The sequence below is a fragment of the Rhinoderma darwinii genome, chromosome 11, assembly GCF_050947455.1.
Source record: "Rhinoderma darwinii isolate aRhiDar2 chromosome 11, aRhiDar2.hap1, whole genome shotgun sequence".
NCBI lineage: Eukaryota > Metazoa > Chordata > Amphibia > Anura > Rhinodermatidae > Rhinoderma > Rhinoderma darwinii.
The window spans coordinates 93,748,211-93,762,473 of record NC_134697.1 but is presented as its reverse complement, the minus strand read 5'-3'; the positions used below and the strand labels follow the sequence as shown (position 1 = coordinate 93,762,473).

The 14,263-nt window shown below is 49.9% G+C and overlaps 1 protein-coding gene across 1 annotated transcript; it reads left to right on the top strand.

Moving 5' to 3' along the window:
- The first annotated feature begins 5,617 nt into the window (after positions 1-5,617).
- LOC142663071 (histone H2A type 1-like) lies at positions 5,618-6,010 on the top strand. Its single transcript, XM_075841370.1, has one exon. The coding sequence runs from the start codon at positions 5,618-5,620 to the stop codon at positions 6,008-6,010; it is 393 nt and encodes a 130-aa protein (XP_075697485.1).
- The last annotated feature ends 8,253 nt before the right edge of the window (positions 6,011-14,263 follow it).

Here is a 14,263-nt window from a genome sequence, read left to right as displayed (position 1 = left end):
ACCACCGCCCGTGCGACCGATTGCGCGCACCCGCAAACTCCCGCGCATGCGCTCCGGCGACCGCCTGGAACCGCGCACCGAATTTTGAGGCAGATTTTGACCTGCCCACACTATCTTGCCGCGTTTTTTGCCTGCGGCGATTGAGGACAGCAGACAGAAAACGCAGCGAAAAATGCATTTTCTGCCTCCCATTGATTTCGATGGCAGGTCAGAGGCAGAACCGCGGCAAGAAAGGATGTGCTGCTTTTTCTTTTTTCCGCGACTGGCTCCCATTCCCCGGTAGCCGCAGGGAATTCTGACCGCAAAACCGCACCAAATAGTGGCTCAGGTTTCGTGAGGCGTGTCCGCTGCGGGAATCCTGCAGGGAAAAAAAGTTTAGACTTACCCCGGCCGTAGTTTAGGTGACGCATCTCTCTCTTCTGAACGTAGCCCCGCCTCCTGGGATGACGCTGTAGACCATGTGACTGCTGCAGCGGTCACATGGGATGGAACGTCATGACAGGAGGCGGGGCTGCGCTAAGAATAGAGGATCGCGTCACCAGGACTACGGCCGGGGCAAGTCTAAACTTTTTTATAAATTTAAAAAAGTGCCTTTTTTTTTTTTTTCTCATTTGTGATTTTTGCGGCAGAACCGCAGCATTTCCGCAACAGAGGAGCAGCGATTCCACAGAATACATTGACACGCTGCGGCTTAAAAAGCCAAAAAGCCGCAGCATGTAAATTTTTTTTTCAGCGTGCGGATGAGATTTGTTTAAATCTCATCCCCTCTGCTGCGACTGTGATACACTGCGGATTTTCCACAATAAAATGTGTTGCATAAAATCCGCAGTGTTCATGCCTAGTGTGTTCCTACCCTAAGGCCGGATTCACACAAGCGTGTGCTTTTTGCGCGCGCAAAAAACGTGGCATTTTGCGCATGCAAAAGGTCCATAACAGCTCCGTGTGTCAGCAGCGTATGATGCGCGGCTGCGTGATTTTCCCGCAGCCGCCATCATTATGATTGTATGTTTGTAGCACGTGGTGCTTTTCTGTTTTCATTCATAGTTTATACAGCTGCGGAAGTGCTGGGCGTGATTTTCACGCACCCATTGATGCGCGAACAATGCACAAATATCGGACATGTCGTGAGTTTTACGCAGCGGACACACGGACACACGCTGCGTGAAAATCACTGACAGTCTGAACGGCCCCATAGAGTAACATAGGTCCGTGCGAGGCGCGTGAAAATCACGCGCGTTGCACGGATGTATTACACGTTCGTCTGAATAAGCCCTAACAATAAGGCCCAGTTCACAGAGTTTTTGGGCCTTGATATTGACTCGGACACTGCGTCAGAATCAGCACCAAAAAACTTCCAAAACCGCCTCCCATTGATTTAATCTGAAATCAATGGGAGCCAGTCGCGGAAAAAAGAAAAAGCAGCACGTCCTTTCTTGTTGCGGTTCCGCCTCTGACCTGCCATCGAAATCAATGGGAGGCAGAAAATGCATTTTTCGCTGCGTTTTTTGTCTGCTGTCCTCAATCGCCGCGGGCAAAAAACGCAGCAAAAAAACGCGGCAAGGTCAAAATCTGCCTCAAAATTCTTTAAGGAATTTTGAGGCAGATTTTTTTTTGCCTGCAAAATACTGTGTGAACAGGGCCATAAATGATCAGCACTTTGAGATAATTTACTCACTGTGTCAGAAGAGCTGCTCCCACTCCAGTCCTCTTCCGGCGATGTCTTCCAGGCGAGGTCTTCGGTCCAGACGTCCAGTCCTTCACCTCCAGCCAGGCTCCAGGTAAGTTTTGTCCATGTGTGTCCGCGGCCGATCGCGGGTGCGCGCGCGGGCGGTCTCCAGTGCGGGAGTTCGTGGGTGCGCGCTCGGGAGTTTCCTTGGGCGCGCGATCGGGTGCGCGCGCGCGGGCGGACGGTTTGACGGCCCCCCATGACGAGGGGAGGGGGCCCGCAGCAGCAGCAGCTCACGACATTCTTTTGGTGAAAAAAACGGGCCCCATTGCAGGGGCCCGTTTTTTCCTACCAAAAGAATGTCGCGGCAGTTGCCGGGCCCCCCTTTCAATTAGGTTTGGCCGGGCCCCTCACACCACAACCCCTAATACCCCCCTGATGGCGGCCCTGCTGGGGATTCCTGGTCACGTATCTGGGTCATCATACGGGGGGGGGGGGGTGCTCCCCCTCGGACACGGAGCTGCTCCCCGAATCTGCACCTGGCAAGATAGAACTCGCCAGAACTGACTGACCCGAATCCTCCTGCACAGGAACCGGTACTGACTTGCCAGGGTTTTCCTCGTCCGCAGTTCCTCTGCTTGCTGTCACCTTGCTTGCTGTCAGTTTTTTTTTTCTTTGTTTTCATTTTGGTTTAATCCTTCCATTTGCTGGAACCTGTCGTCGTTACGTAATTTTCTGTGAAGGCTCCTCCCCTTTCCAGAATTACGTCTCTCCTGTCTTCCACCTCCTTTACCTCCCGCAGCAGGGAGCGGACCTGTGCCGAGTATTTGGCCCGCCTGCTGCCGGAGGATTTTGCCGCTCTCTGCCGGGCCGCCGTCACTTCTCCTCGGAGCCGCTGCAGGGACTTCCCCAGGTCTTTATATTCCTCGAGGTGGGCCACCAGGCGGGAGCCAAAAGTAGTGGCCTCCTCTCCCGGCCTCAGTGACCCCCACTCCACGAGGTCCCTGCAGCCATGGTGTTCCGGTCCTGCTTCTCCTTGCTCCATTGCCTCTGCTCTCCTGGCGGCATGCTGCGATGCCCCAGCCGCCTGGGGGGGGGGGTGAGGCCACATTGCTGCAGCCCCGCGATGTCCTCCTCTCCCCTGGGGCTGGCTCAGCTTTCCCAGCCGACTGGGATGTCCCTCCACCCCCCACCGGTCTGCTCCGGAGGGTGGAGGCCCGGGACTCCATCTCCAGATGGAGCCCTCCTCGGGGCACTCTGCTAGCCCAGGCAGATGTACTATACCTGGGCAGATAACAGAGCAGAGTCCGTGGGAAGGTATGCAAAAAACACCACACCCAAAGTAAGCACCTCCTCTCTCCTCAGAGAGCAAGCCGCATCTGCCAATAAAAAGGGTCAATTTTTGGAGAGCTTGTCAAAAGCCATTGCTTGTTGCTTTTACATCCATGTATGGAAGAACCCCGGCAGGCATCTGCCAATAAAAAGGGTCAATTTTTGGAGGGCTTGTGAAAAGCCATTGCTTGTTGCTGTTACATCCATGTATGGAAGAACCCCGGCAGGCATCTGCCAATAAAAAGGGTCAATTTTTGGAGGGCTTGTGAAAAGCCATTGCTTCTTCTTTTACCACCTTATAGGTATGAACCCTGGCAGGCATCAGCCACCTAAAATGGTTAATTTGTGTACCTTTTTTAACAATGCATTAAGCATACAACATGCACAAGTGCAGTGGTTCTGTTAGTTATCACCGTGTCCCATCCGTTTTCTTATAGCCATACATGTTGGCGTAACTTTGACACTAACGTTGCCTTAAAGACAGCTCAAAAGTACTTGGACACACTCATGGGTGACCTAAGAGTGTTAGGCCTCATTCACACGACAGGGTCCGAGTGTCGGCCGGGAAAATCGGCCGTTTTTGTCCGATTTTCCCGGCCGGTTTGCATCCGATTTGCATCCGTTCCGATTCCGTTCCGGGCCGAGTTGCCGTTTTTACCGGCCGATTTGCATCCGTTTTTTTCCCTGTCTGTTTTAAAATCGGATGAATTTCATTTAAATTTGTTGCCACACACAGCCCTTTGTAGATAATGCCACAGCCCCCCTGGTAGGTAATGCCACCCAGCCCCCTGTTGGTGATGCCACACAGCCCCCTGTAGGTAATGCCACCCAGCCCCCTGCAGGTAATGCCACCCAGCCCCCTGTAGGTGATGCCACACAGCCCCCTGTTGGTGATGCCACCCTGCCCCCTGTAGGCGATGCCACCCAGCCCCCTGTAGGAATACCACCCTGTCCCCTGTAGGTAATGCCACCAAGCTCCCTGTAGGTAATGCCACCCAGCCCCCTGTAGGTAATGCCACCCAGCCCCCTGTAGGTAATGCCATCCAGCCCCCTGTGGATAATGCCACCCAGCCCCCTGTAGGTAATGCCACCAAGCCCCCTGTAGGTGATACCACCAAGCCCCCTGTAGGCGATGCCACACAGCCACCTGTAGGCGATGCCACACAGCCCCCTGTAGGCGATGCCACACAGCCCCCTGTAGGCGATGCCACACAGCACCCTGTAGGCGATGCCACACAGCCCCCTGTAGGCGATGCCACCCTGCCCCTGTAGGCGATGCCACCCTGCCCCCTGTAGGCGATGCCACCCTGCCCCCTGTCCCTGTAGGCGATGCCACCCACCAGCCCCCTGTAGGCGATGCCACCCACCAGCCCCCTGTAGGTGATGCCACCCACCAGCCCCCTGTAGGTGATGCCACCCACCAGCCCCCTGTAGGTGATGCCACCCACCAGCCCCCTGTAGGTGATGCCACCCACCAGCCCCCTGTAGGTGATGCCACCCACCAGCCCCCTGTAGGTGATGCCACCCACCCTGCCCCCTGTAGGTGATGCCACCCTGCCCCCAGTAGGTGATTCCACCCTGCCCCCTGTAGGTTTTTCCACCCTGCCCCCTGTAGGTGATGCCACCCAGCCCCCTATATGTGATGCCACCCAGCCCCCTGTAGGTGATGCCACCAAGTCTCCTGTAGGTGATCCCACACAGCCCCCTGTAGGTTGCACCCATCCCCCCCCCCTTCCAGGAGAAGTCACTGACTTCAATGTCCATATATGGACAGTGTAGTCACTGACTTTTCCTGAAGAGGAATTCCCTGCCACAGGTCGGGAATTCCGCTTCAGAAGTGAGTGACGTCACTGTGTCCATATATGGACAGTGTAGTCACTCACTTCTCCTGTAGCGGCATCCCCGGCCATAGAGTCGGGGATTCCGCTGCAGAAGTGTGTGACTTCGCTGTGTCCATATATGGACAGTGTAGTCATGCACTTCTCCTGTAGCGGCATCCCCGGCCATAGAGTTGGGGATTCCGCTGCAGAAGTGCGTGACTTCGCTGTGTCCATATATGGACAGTGTAGTCACGCACTTCTCCTGTAGCGGCATCCTCGGCCATAGACTCGGGGATTCCGCTGCAGAAGTGAGTGACTTCGCTGTGTCCATATCTGGACAGTGTAGTCACGCACTTCTCCTGTAGCGGAATCCCCAATCCCCGGCCGGGGATTGGGGATTCCGACTCCTACAGCGAGCAATAAAAGACCCTCCTCCTCCTCACATGCACTCTGCACTGTGAGGAGGAGGAGAGAGAGTGCGCGAGCGACGGTAGACCCGGCCATCACTCGGGACACATTCCGGTGATGGCCGGGTATTACCGGGAGGTGATGGTGGAGCGCTTGTTGTAGTGAGCCAGGCGGGAGGCTTCCCCTGCGATGCGCTCGAAGATGTCATTGACGAAGGAGTTCATGATGCCCATGGCCTTGGACGAGATGCCGGTGTCGGGGTGGACCTGCTTGAGCACCTTGTACACGTAAATGGCGTAACTCTCCTTCCTGCTCTTTCTCCGCTTCTTGCCGTCCTTCTTCTGTGTCTTGGTCACGGCTTTCTTGGAGCTGAGAGTTCTCAGCTTTAGCGATGTCTGGACGTGGCAAACAGGGAGGCAAAGTGCGGGCTAAAGCCAAGACCCGCTCATCCCGGGCAGGACTTCAGTTTCCTGTCGGTCGTGTGCACAGACTTCTCCGCAAGGGTAACTACGCCGAGAGGGTGGGCGCCGGCGCTCCGGTCTGCCTGGCCGCTGTGCTGGAATATCTGACCGCTGAGATCCTGGAACTGGCCGGAAATGCCGCCCGGGACAACAAGAAGACCCGAATCATCCCCCGTCACCTGCAGCTGGCCGTGCGCAATGACGAGGAGCTCAACAAGCTGCTGGGTGGTGTGACCATCGCTCAGGGAGGCGTCCTGCCCAACATCCAGGCCGTTCTGCTGCCCAAGAAGACCGAGAGCAGCAAAAGCGCCAAGAGCAAGTGAGCGCCGCTTATCCCACATGTAACCACAAAGGCTCTTTTAAGAGCCGCCCACAAGGTCCTTAGAACAGAGCTCACCGCTGATCTCCGATATGTAAACGTTCTGCGCCAGATAAGTGGCTCTGCTTGTACAGAGATCTACCCATATGAATTCATATACCGCGGGGTTTCACATTGAAGAGGAAGCCGTAGGGTGGGTGGGTGTAGAATTGCGTTACTCATTACCTATACATTCACTACTGCCTCGTGTAGATGGTGGCGCTGTCCTCATTGGTGCACTAACTATACTGTACAGGACACATTAACCCGTTAGTGACCGCCAATATGCCTTTTCACGGCTGCCACTAACGGGCTTTATTCTGATGCATAGGCCTTTTCACGGCACTGCATCTGAATAAAATTGTGGCGCCGTGAAAAGAGATAGCTCCCTGCTCTCAGCTACCGGAGGTAGCTGAGGGCTTGGAGCACAGTCTGGGGACCGTTGTTGCGGTCCCCAAACCGGCGATCGCCGGTATTCAATGAATACCGGCGACCGCCGTTACAATTAATGCAGCGGTTGAAAATTAACATTTTTATCTCCTCTCACCATGAATGTTTGGTGAGAGGAGATAAAAAACTACTTGTTAGGCCCCCGATCGTGCCCCCCCTCCCCCCAACCGCCGTAAAAAAAAAAAAAAATGGCGCACGCATGCGCTGTCAGTGAAAGGCAGCTATTCTGCCTGTAAATAGAAACTGATCAGGGACCGTTATAATTGGTCCCTGATCAGATGGTCACTGTGATATACCTATCACAGTGACCATAGTCCCATATTTTCAAAATACAGCACAAGATTTGTGCTCTTTCCCTCCCTCCTCTCACTGTAGTTGATCTATGAGAGGAGAGAGAGAGATACTATATATATATATATATATATATATATATCTTGTGCTGTATTATACTGTAAAATACACCACATACTTACTCGCCAGTGTTCCGATATTATCCGAATATTGTCCGTAATCACCCCAGATTACCCGTAATCACCCCAGATTACCCGTAATTACCCCAGATTACCCGTAATTACCCCAGATTACCCGTAATTACCCCAGATTACTCGTAATTAACCCAGATTACCTGTAATTACCCCAGATTACCCGTAATTACCCCAGATTACCCGTAATTAACCCAGATTACCCGTAATTACCTCAGATTACCCGTAATTACCCCAGATTACCCGTAATTACCCCAGATTACCCGTAATTACCCCAGATTACCTGTAATTACCCCAGATTACCAGTAATCACCCCAGATTACACGTAATCACCCCCGTTTTTTTGTTTGTCTTCTAAAAAAAAATAATTATTAGTGTGGTGAACATGGACCGCAGAAGCCGCAGAATGTTCTCTGCAGAGCAGGCATACGCCATGCTGTGCTCTAGCGGTTCTGGCAGTGATACGGACACTGCGTTAGAAGCAGAACTTGGCTCAGAAAGCGACACAAGTTCTGCTTCTGCCACTGGACCCCCCAGCCCTATGGTGGTGGACGCAGCAGTCAGCGGTGAAGCGTCGGGAGACGGGCCTAGTACTGCAGTCCCTTCCGCAATTTGGGATCCTGCAATTACTTTCTCCCCCCAAGTTTTGCCATTTACAGCGACTCCAGGCATCAACGCAGATGTCTCAAATTTTAGTCCCTATAATTTTTTTCATTTGTTTATAGGCGATCAGGTCCTGGAAATAATCGTCCAGCAGACGAATTTATACGCCAGGCAATTTGGCACCCAAAATCCCAGGTCTTGCTATGCCAGAGGATGGATCCCCACAACAGTTTCTGAAATAAACATTTTTTTGGGAATTACCCTAAACATGGGGCATAGTAAAAAAAACCTCTATCCGCTCCTATTGGGCTACCAGCGCTATCCATAGCACGCCGGTATTTGCAGCCGTTATGGCCCGAACGCGCTATGAGACTCTAATGCGTTTCATGCATTTTTCTGACAATACACAAATCCCCCCAAGAAGTGACCCAGCCTATGATCGCCTCAACAAACTGAGACCCCTCATCTCCCTCCTAAGTGACTCATTTTTCAATTTATACACCCCAGGCCAAAAAATAGCGGTAGACGAGTCCCTTATGTCCTTCAAGGGCCGTCTATTGTTTCGCCAATACATCCCCTCCAAAAGAGCCCGATACGGAGTGAAACTCTATAAGGTGTGCGAGAGCACAACGGGCTACACCTGTGGCTTTTTCATTTATGAGGCAGGGACCGCCACCTTAATCCCCCAGGATGCCCAGAGGATATTGGCATTAGTGGGAAAATTGTCTGGGAACTCATGGTGCCATTCCTACAAAAAGGGTACCATGTGTATACCGACAATAACTACACCAGTGTCCCCCTGTATAAGTCCCTCCATGCTGCGAATACAGGGGCCTGTGGGACGGTACGAGAAAATAGAGTCGGCTTCCCTCAACGACTGGTGTCCAGGCGACTAGTAAGGGATGCGTCACTCTCATTCACCAGTGACCAGTTGCTCGCTGTCAAATGGAGTGACAAAAAGGAGGTGTACATGCTCTCCACCGTGCACGAGGACACCACAGTGGCAGTGAGAGAGAGGGGCGCTACCTCTGATAAGAGGAAACCGGTCTGCGTTGTGGACTATAACAAGTTCATGGGGGGAGTCGATCTATCTGACCAGATCCTACAACCGTACCTGGTCAAGCGCAAAACTAGGGCCTGGTATAAAAAGGTAGCGATCTACCTCATCCAGATGGCCACTTACAACAGTTATGTGCTGTACAAGACCCAGGGAACGCTCAGTTTCCTCCAGTATCAGGAGAAAATTATAGAGCGCCTCCTGTTTGACTCCCCCGCACCTGGAGACTCCTTTGAGTCGGAGAATGTCAAAAGGCTCACTGAGCGCCACTTCCTTCACCCCGTCCCTGCCTCTGTGAACCAAAGATACCCCCAAAAGAGATGCCGGGTGTGCAGTAAGCACGGAAGGAGGAGCGATTCCCGGTTTTACTGCCCCATGTGCCCTTCAAATCCAGGCCTGTGCAACTACCCCTGTTTTGAGTCCTACCACACCGTATAATTTAGGGAACACCAAAAAAGGTGGGGGGGGATTCTTTTTAGGGAGTCAATTTCATTTATTCATATTTTATTTTTCGTTTCTGAGCTTTCCAAGGGAGGGAGGGATTCTCACGGGGAGGAAGTAAAGTATTTATTTCAGACTGTAAAACTAAATTTTCCCTTTATGATTTTTTTTTATACATTTCTTGGACAATTAAATCCAGGACTTGATCACTCACAAATGAATACTGTTTATTGTGCAGGAGCCACATCTGTCTATTCAGAACATGGACCCCACAAGTGTTCTTGAAATAAAAAATAAATGTGGGCATTGCATTTATTAGTAGATAAATCCCACCCCTGCGGCCCGTGCCGCCCCTGAATTAGTGGATAAATCCCACACCTGCGGCCCGTGCCGCCCCTGAATTAGTGGATAAATCCCACACCTGCGGCCCGTGCCGCCCCTGAATTAGTGGATAAATCCCACACCTGCGGCCCGTGCCGCCCCTGAATTAGTGGATAAATCCCACACCTGCGGCCCGTGCCGCCCCTGAATTAGTAGATAAATCCCACCCCTGCGGCCTGTGCCGCCCCTGAATTAGTGGATAAATCCCACACCTGCGGCCCGTGCCGCCCCTGAATTAGTAGATAAATCCCACCCCTGCGGCCCGTGCCGCCCCCGAATTAGTGGATAAATCCCACACCTGCGGCCCGTGCCGCCCCTGAATTAGTAGATAAATCCCACCCCTGCGGCCCGTGCCGCCCCTGAATTAGTGGAAGTCGTGCATTTTAGCAATGGTTACAAGAATAAATTGGGGATGTATTTCCTTTTTCTTATGACTGTGTCCTGCCACATGCGGCTGTTATATTCCTTATTCTGTACCGTGATACGGGCATGATATTTTTTTTTTGGAGGATCTCTAATAATCGAGCTGTTCCTTATCAATACACCATGGGCTTTTGTTACGGTTCTTCTGGAAATACTGACATCATTTTGGGGATTAGTGATCCTTTACTGTTCCTATAGATGGTTTTGGACACTGTCCCTTTATATATTCTGTAGGTGATTGGTTGTTTTGTGCACATAGCGGTTCCTACCTTGCCGGGCAGGGGTCTGTTATGGTGTACCGCGTCACTTGGCACGTTCGTCCCTCATAAGGATTGATGGAGCTAAAGAGACGTTGTACAACCAGTCACTGAAAAAAAAAATCCTTGTCATGGCCGCCCTGCAGGTGTTCTTCTATCTAGTGAACAGACTCGAGTTTGCCACATAGTTGGATACATTTTCCTCCATTTGTTTGAAGATATTGCCCGTCACTCCAGTACAGTTTATTTTTTCCTCTCTGACTGATTTTATATTAGGACAGAATTCTGTCCACAATGACATCATAATGGCACCAACTGCTTCTTCAGCAAGACATAGTCATAAGTACAGGCAAATACGTCTATAGCGACATGTATCCATTATGAATACACGGCTTCACTTCTCTTCTGTGCCGCACAAATTTATTAATGTGGCATATTTCTAACAAAATAACCTTCTACCACGTCTCCTCTATTTCATGTGGAAACGTAATAAGAGTTTGAAGAAAACATTATATACCCATAGTGTCTGAAATGATACCCATTATTTCCTCGTTTAATACATGTTTGGTCCGCATGCCCACTACACCACTAGATGAATACCTTTAGGGGTTTAGTTTTTAAAATGGGGTCATTTCTGCGTGTTTTTTTTTTTTGTTCAGGCAGCTCAATGCCTCTAAATGCATGATATGGGGCCGAGAATTTATTCAATTGTGCCCTGAAAGCCAAAGGGTGCTCCCTCTCTTTTTGGCCCAGCCACACGTCTAATAAGCAGATTGGGGCAACAATGAGAGTATTTTTGAAAACAGGAGAAACGGGGTGATAGATTTTGGGGTGTGTTTCTTCATTTTCATGGTCGCTTTACAAAGAAATCTGTCTTCAAAGTGATACTTTTATAAAAAAAGTGAAGTTTAATTTTTTTTCACCTGCTATGCATTAAATTTAGCAAAAAACTGTGGAGTCAAAATACTCACTACAGCCCTAGATAAATACCTTAAGGGGTCTAGTTTTCTAAATGGGGTCGTTTATGGGAAGTTTCTATCGTTCTGGTAGTTCAAAACCTCTCCAAATATACAGTGGGGCCTAAAACATTTTCAAGCAAAAGTCCTGAAAGCCTCCGGGTGCTCCCTTCCTTTCAGGCCCTGCCGTGTGTCCAGGCAATGCATTAGGGTCACAATGGGGGCATTTTTGAAAACAGGAGAAACAGGGTGATAGATTTTGGGGGGTGTATCTTCATTCTCATGGTCGCTTTACAAAGAAATCGGTCTTCAAAGTGATAATTTTATGAAAAAAGTGAGATTATATTTTTTTACGCCTGCTTTGCATGAATTCTTACAAAACAACTGTGGGGTCAAAATACTTACAACACCCCTTAATAAATACATTAAGGGGTGTAGTTTGCAAAATGGGGTCACTTGTGGGGGTTTCCACCATTCTGACACCTATGAGCCTCTGAAAACCTGGCTTGGTGCAGGAAAACCAAATGTACTTCAAAATGTATAAAATTATTACTAAAATTGTAAGTCTTCTAAATTGCTCAAAAAATTTTTTTTTTTTCAAAAGTGCTGCCAAAATAGAGTAAAGCGATGGAAATATATATTTCATAAAAAAAATTGTACAGTATGTGTGTACATATGTGACATATTGCCGTTAAAAATAGGGAAAAATGATAATTTTTACAAAATTTTACCACTAAAATAAAGTACAACATGTGACGAAAAAACAATGTCAGAATTACTTGGATATTCAAAACTTTCGCAGAGTTATTCTCTGATGAAGTCACACATACCAGATTTAACAAATCTGGCTTGGTCATTAAGGCCCAAACAGGCCCCGTCATTAAGGGGTTAATACAGGTGGAACAAACTCTGGTGTCTGTGCCTGGTTATTGGAGCAGTCTCTGGTTTCTTCTACACGCTGTAATAGAACAGGGACATAATGTCGGTAATATGAGGGAGCAGGGACATAATGCCGGTTAATGCCTCAGAACCATGAGTCCTGCAGCCCATCCTCCAATGCCTCTGAACCATGAGTCCTGCAGCCCATCCTCCAATGCCTCTGAACCATGAGTCCTGCAGCCCATCCTCCAATGCCTCAGAACCATGAGTCCTGCAGCCCATCCCCCAATGCCTCTGAACCATGAGTCCTGCAGCCCATCCCCCAATGCCTCTGAACCATGAGTCCTGCAGCCGATCCTCCAATGCCTCTGAACCATGAGTCCTGCAGCCCATCCTCCAATGCCTCTGAACCATGAGTCCTGCAGCCCATCCTCCAATGCCTCAGAACCATGAGTCCTGCAGCCCATCCTCCAATGCCTCTGAACCATGAGTCCTGCAGCCCATCCTCCAATGCCTCTGAACCATGAGTCCTGCAGCCCATCCTCCAATGCCTCTGAACCATGAGTCCTGCAGCCCATCCTCCAATGCCTCTGAACCATGAGTCCTGCAGCCCATCCTCCAATGCCTCTGAACCATGAGTCCTGCAGCCCATCCTCCAATGCCTCAGAACCATGAGTCCTGCAGCCCATCCTCCAATGCCTCAGAACCATGAGTCCTGCAGCCCATCCTCCAATGCCTCTGAACCATGAGTCCTGCAGCCCATCCCCCAATGCCTCTGAACCATGAGTCCTGCAGCCCATCCCCCAATGCCTCTGAACCATGAGTCCTGCAGCCCATCCTCCAATGCCTCTGAACCATGAGTCCTGCAGCCCATCCTCCAATGCCTCTGAACCATGAGTCCTGCAGCCCATCCTCCAATGCCTCTGAACCATGAGTCCTGCAGCCCATCCTCCAATGCCTCTGAACCATGAGTCCTGCAGCCCATCCTCCAATGCCTCTGAACCATGAGTCCTGCAGCCGATCCTCCAATGCCTCTGAACCATGAGTCCTGCAGCCCATCCTCCAATGCCTCAGAACCATGAGGCCGGGTTCAGCCATGACAACCAGTCTGGCCAATTTAGGTTCCAATCTTCTTCAGAATTGGCTTTCCTAAATTCCTCCTTTAATTGCTGTGCTTGTTCAATATCATGTTTAATCTGTACTGTCCCTTGGGGATCTATATAATGACAGCATGCAGGACCCACTATCTGGCACATACCCCCTTGACTTGCAGTTAAGTAATCTAGTACAAGTGTATGTTGGTTAGTAACAGTAATAAGCTGTCGGGTAAGTACTGAAGAAACATTTAAAGCATCAAATATTAATTCGGTCATATTGTCAAACAACTCTGCTAGTTTTTCTATGTTATATGCGTTTCTAATTGGTCCTCCAAAGATAGAGCATATCCTAACTTGGTGTACCAAGGTAAGTGTACCAATGGGTGGGCTTTTTGCTTTCCCTCCCTTTTGTACAGCATATGTTTTGGTACTTTATCATAAGGAAGTGCATCCTTGTCCCTTGTCCAGGTAGCAGACTGTAACCTAGCTAGGGTACAGGTACCTGTGGTAGTCTGCGGGATCCATTTATATGCATTATGTCCGCACACTATATATATATCATGGGGAAGGTCAAACCATTGCATACTTCCTAGGGTTAACATATGAGCAAAATGAACTAAGGGAAAAGACTGCTGTAATACACACCAAGGACAATTTGTTCCCAAAGAGCCATGGTATACTCCTGTGCATCCACAATACATAGTTTCATTCCCTTGTAAGTCTGTTTCTTCCATATACCCTGGATAACGTTTACAATCAGTCTTACTTCCTGAAGGGAAGAAATGGCCGTATTCCCAACTACCATTATGTATGTACCGTTCTACCAGACTTGGTCTAAATACATCTGAGGTCTGTTGGGTTTTATTGCAGCTTATCTTTATGCCTTTTATGGGGATCTCACCTAGTGTCAGTGTTTTAGTGACATTTTTAGGGACCCATTTTCCATTTTCCTTCTGTGTGAGAATCAGTGCCTTACCAGGTATCAGGGTTAGATTTACCTGCCACCAGGGATCCTCCATCCATCCTGCTATGGGTAAGGGCACACTGGTATTAGACCATGTATACCTTTTTGTGTTATCCTTTACCTTTGAGGGATCCCAACATGTAGTGTTAAGAAGTTCTTTCTCACTAAGGGGCACAGCCATGTATGGCATGGATTTTGAACTTATAGGACTGTGTGTACATATCCAAC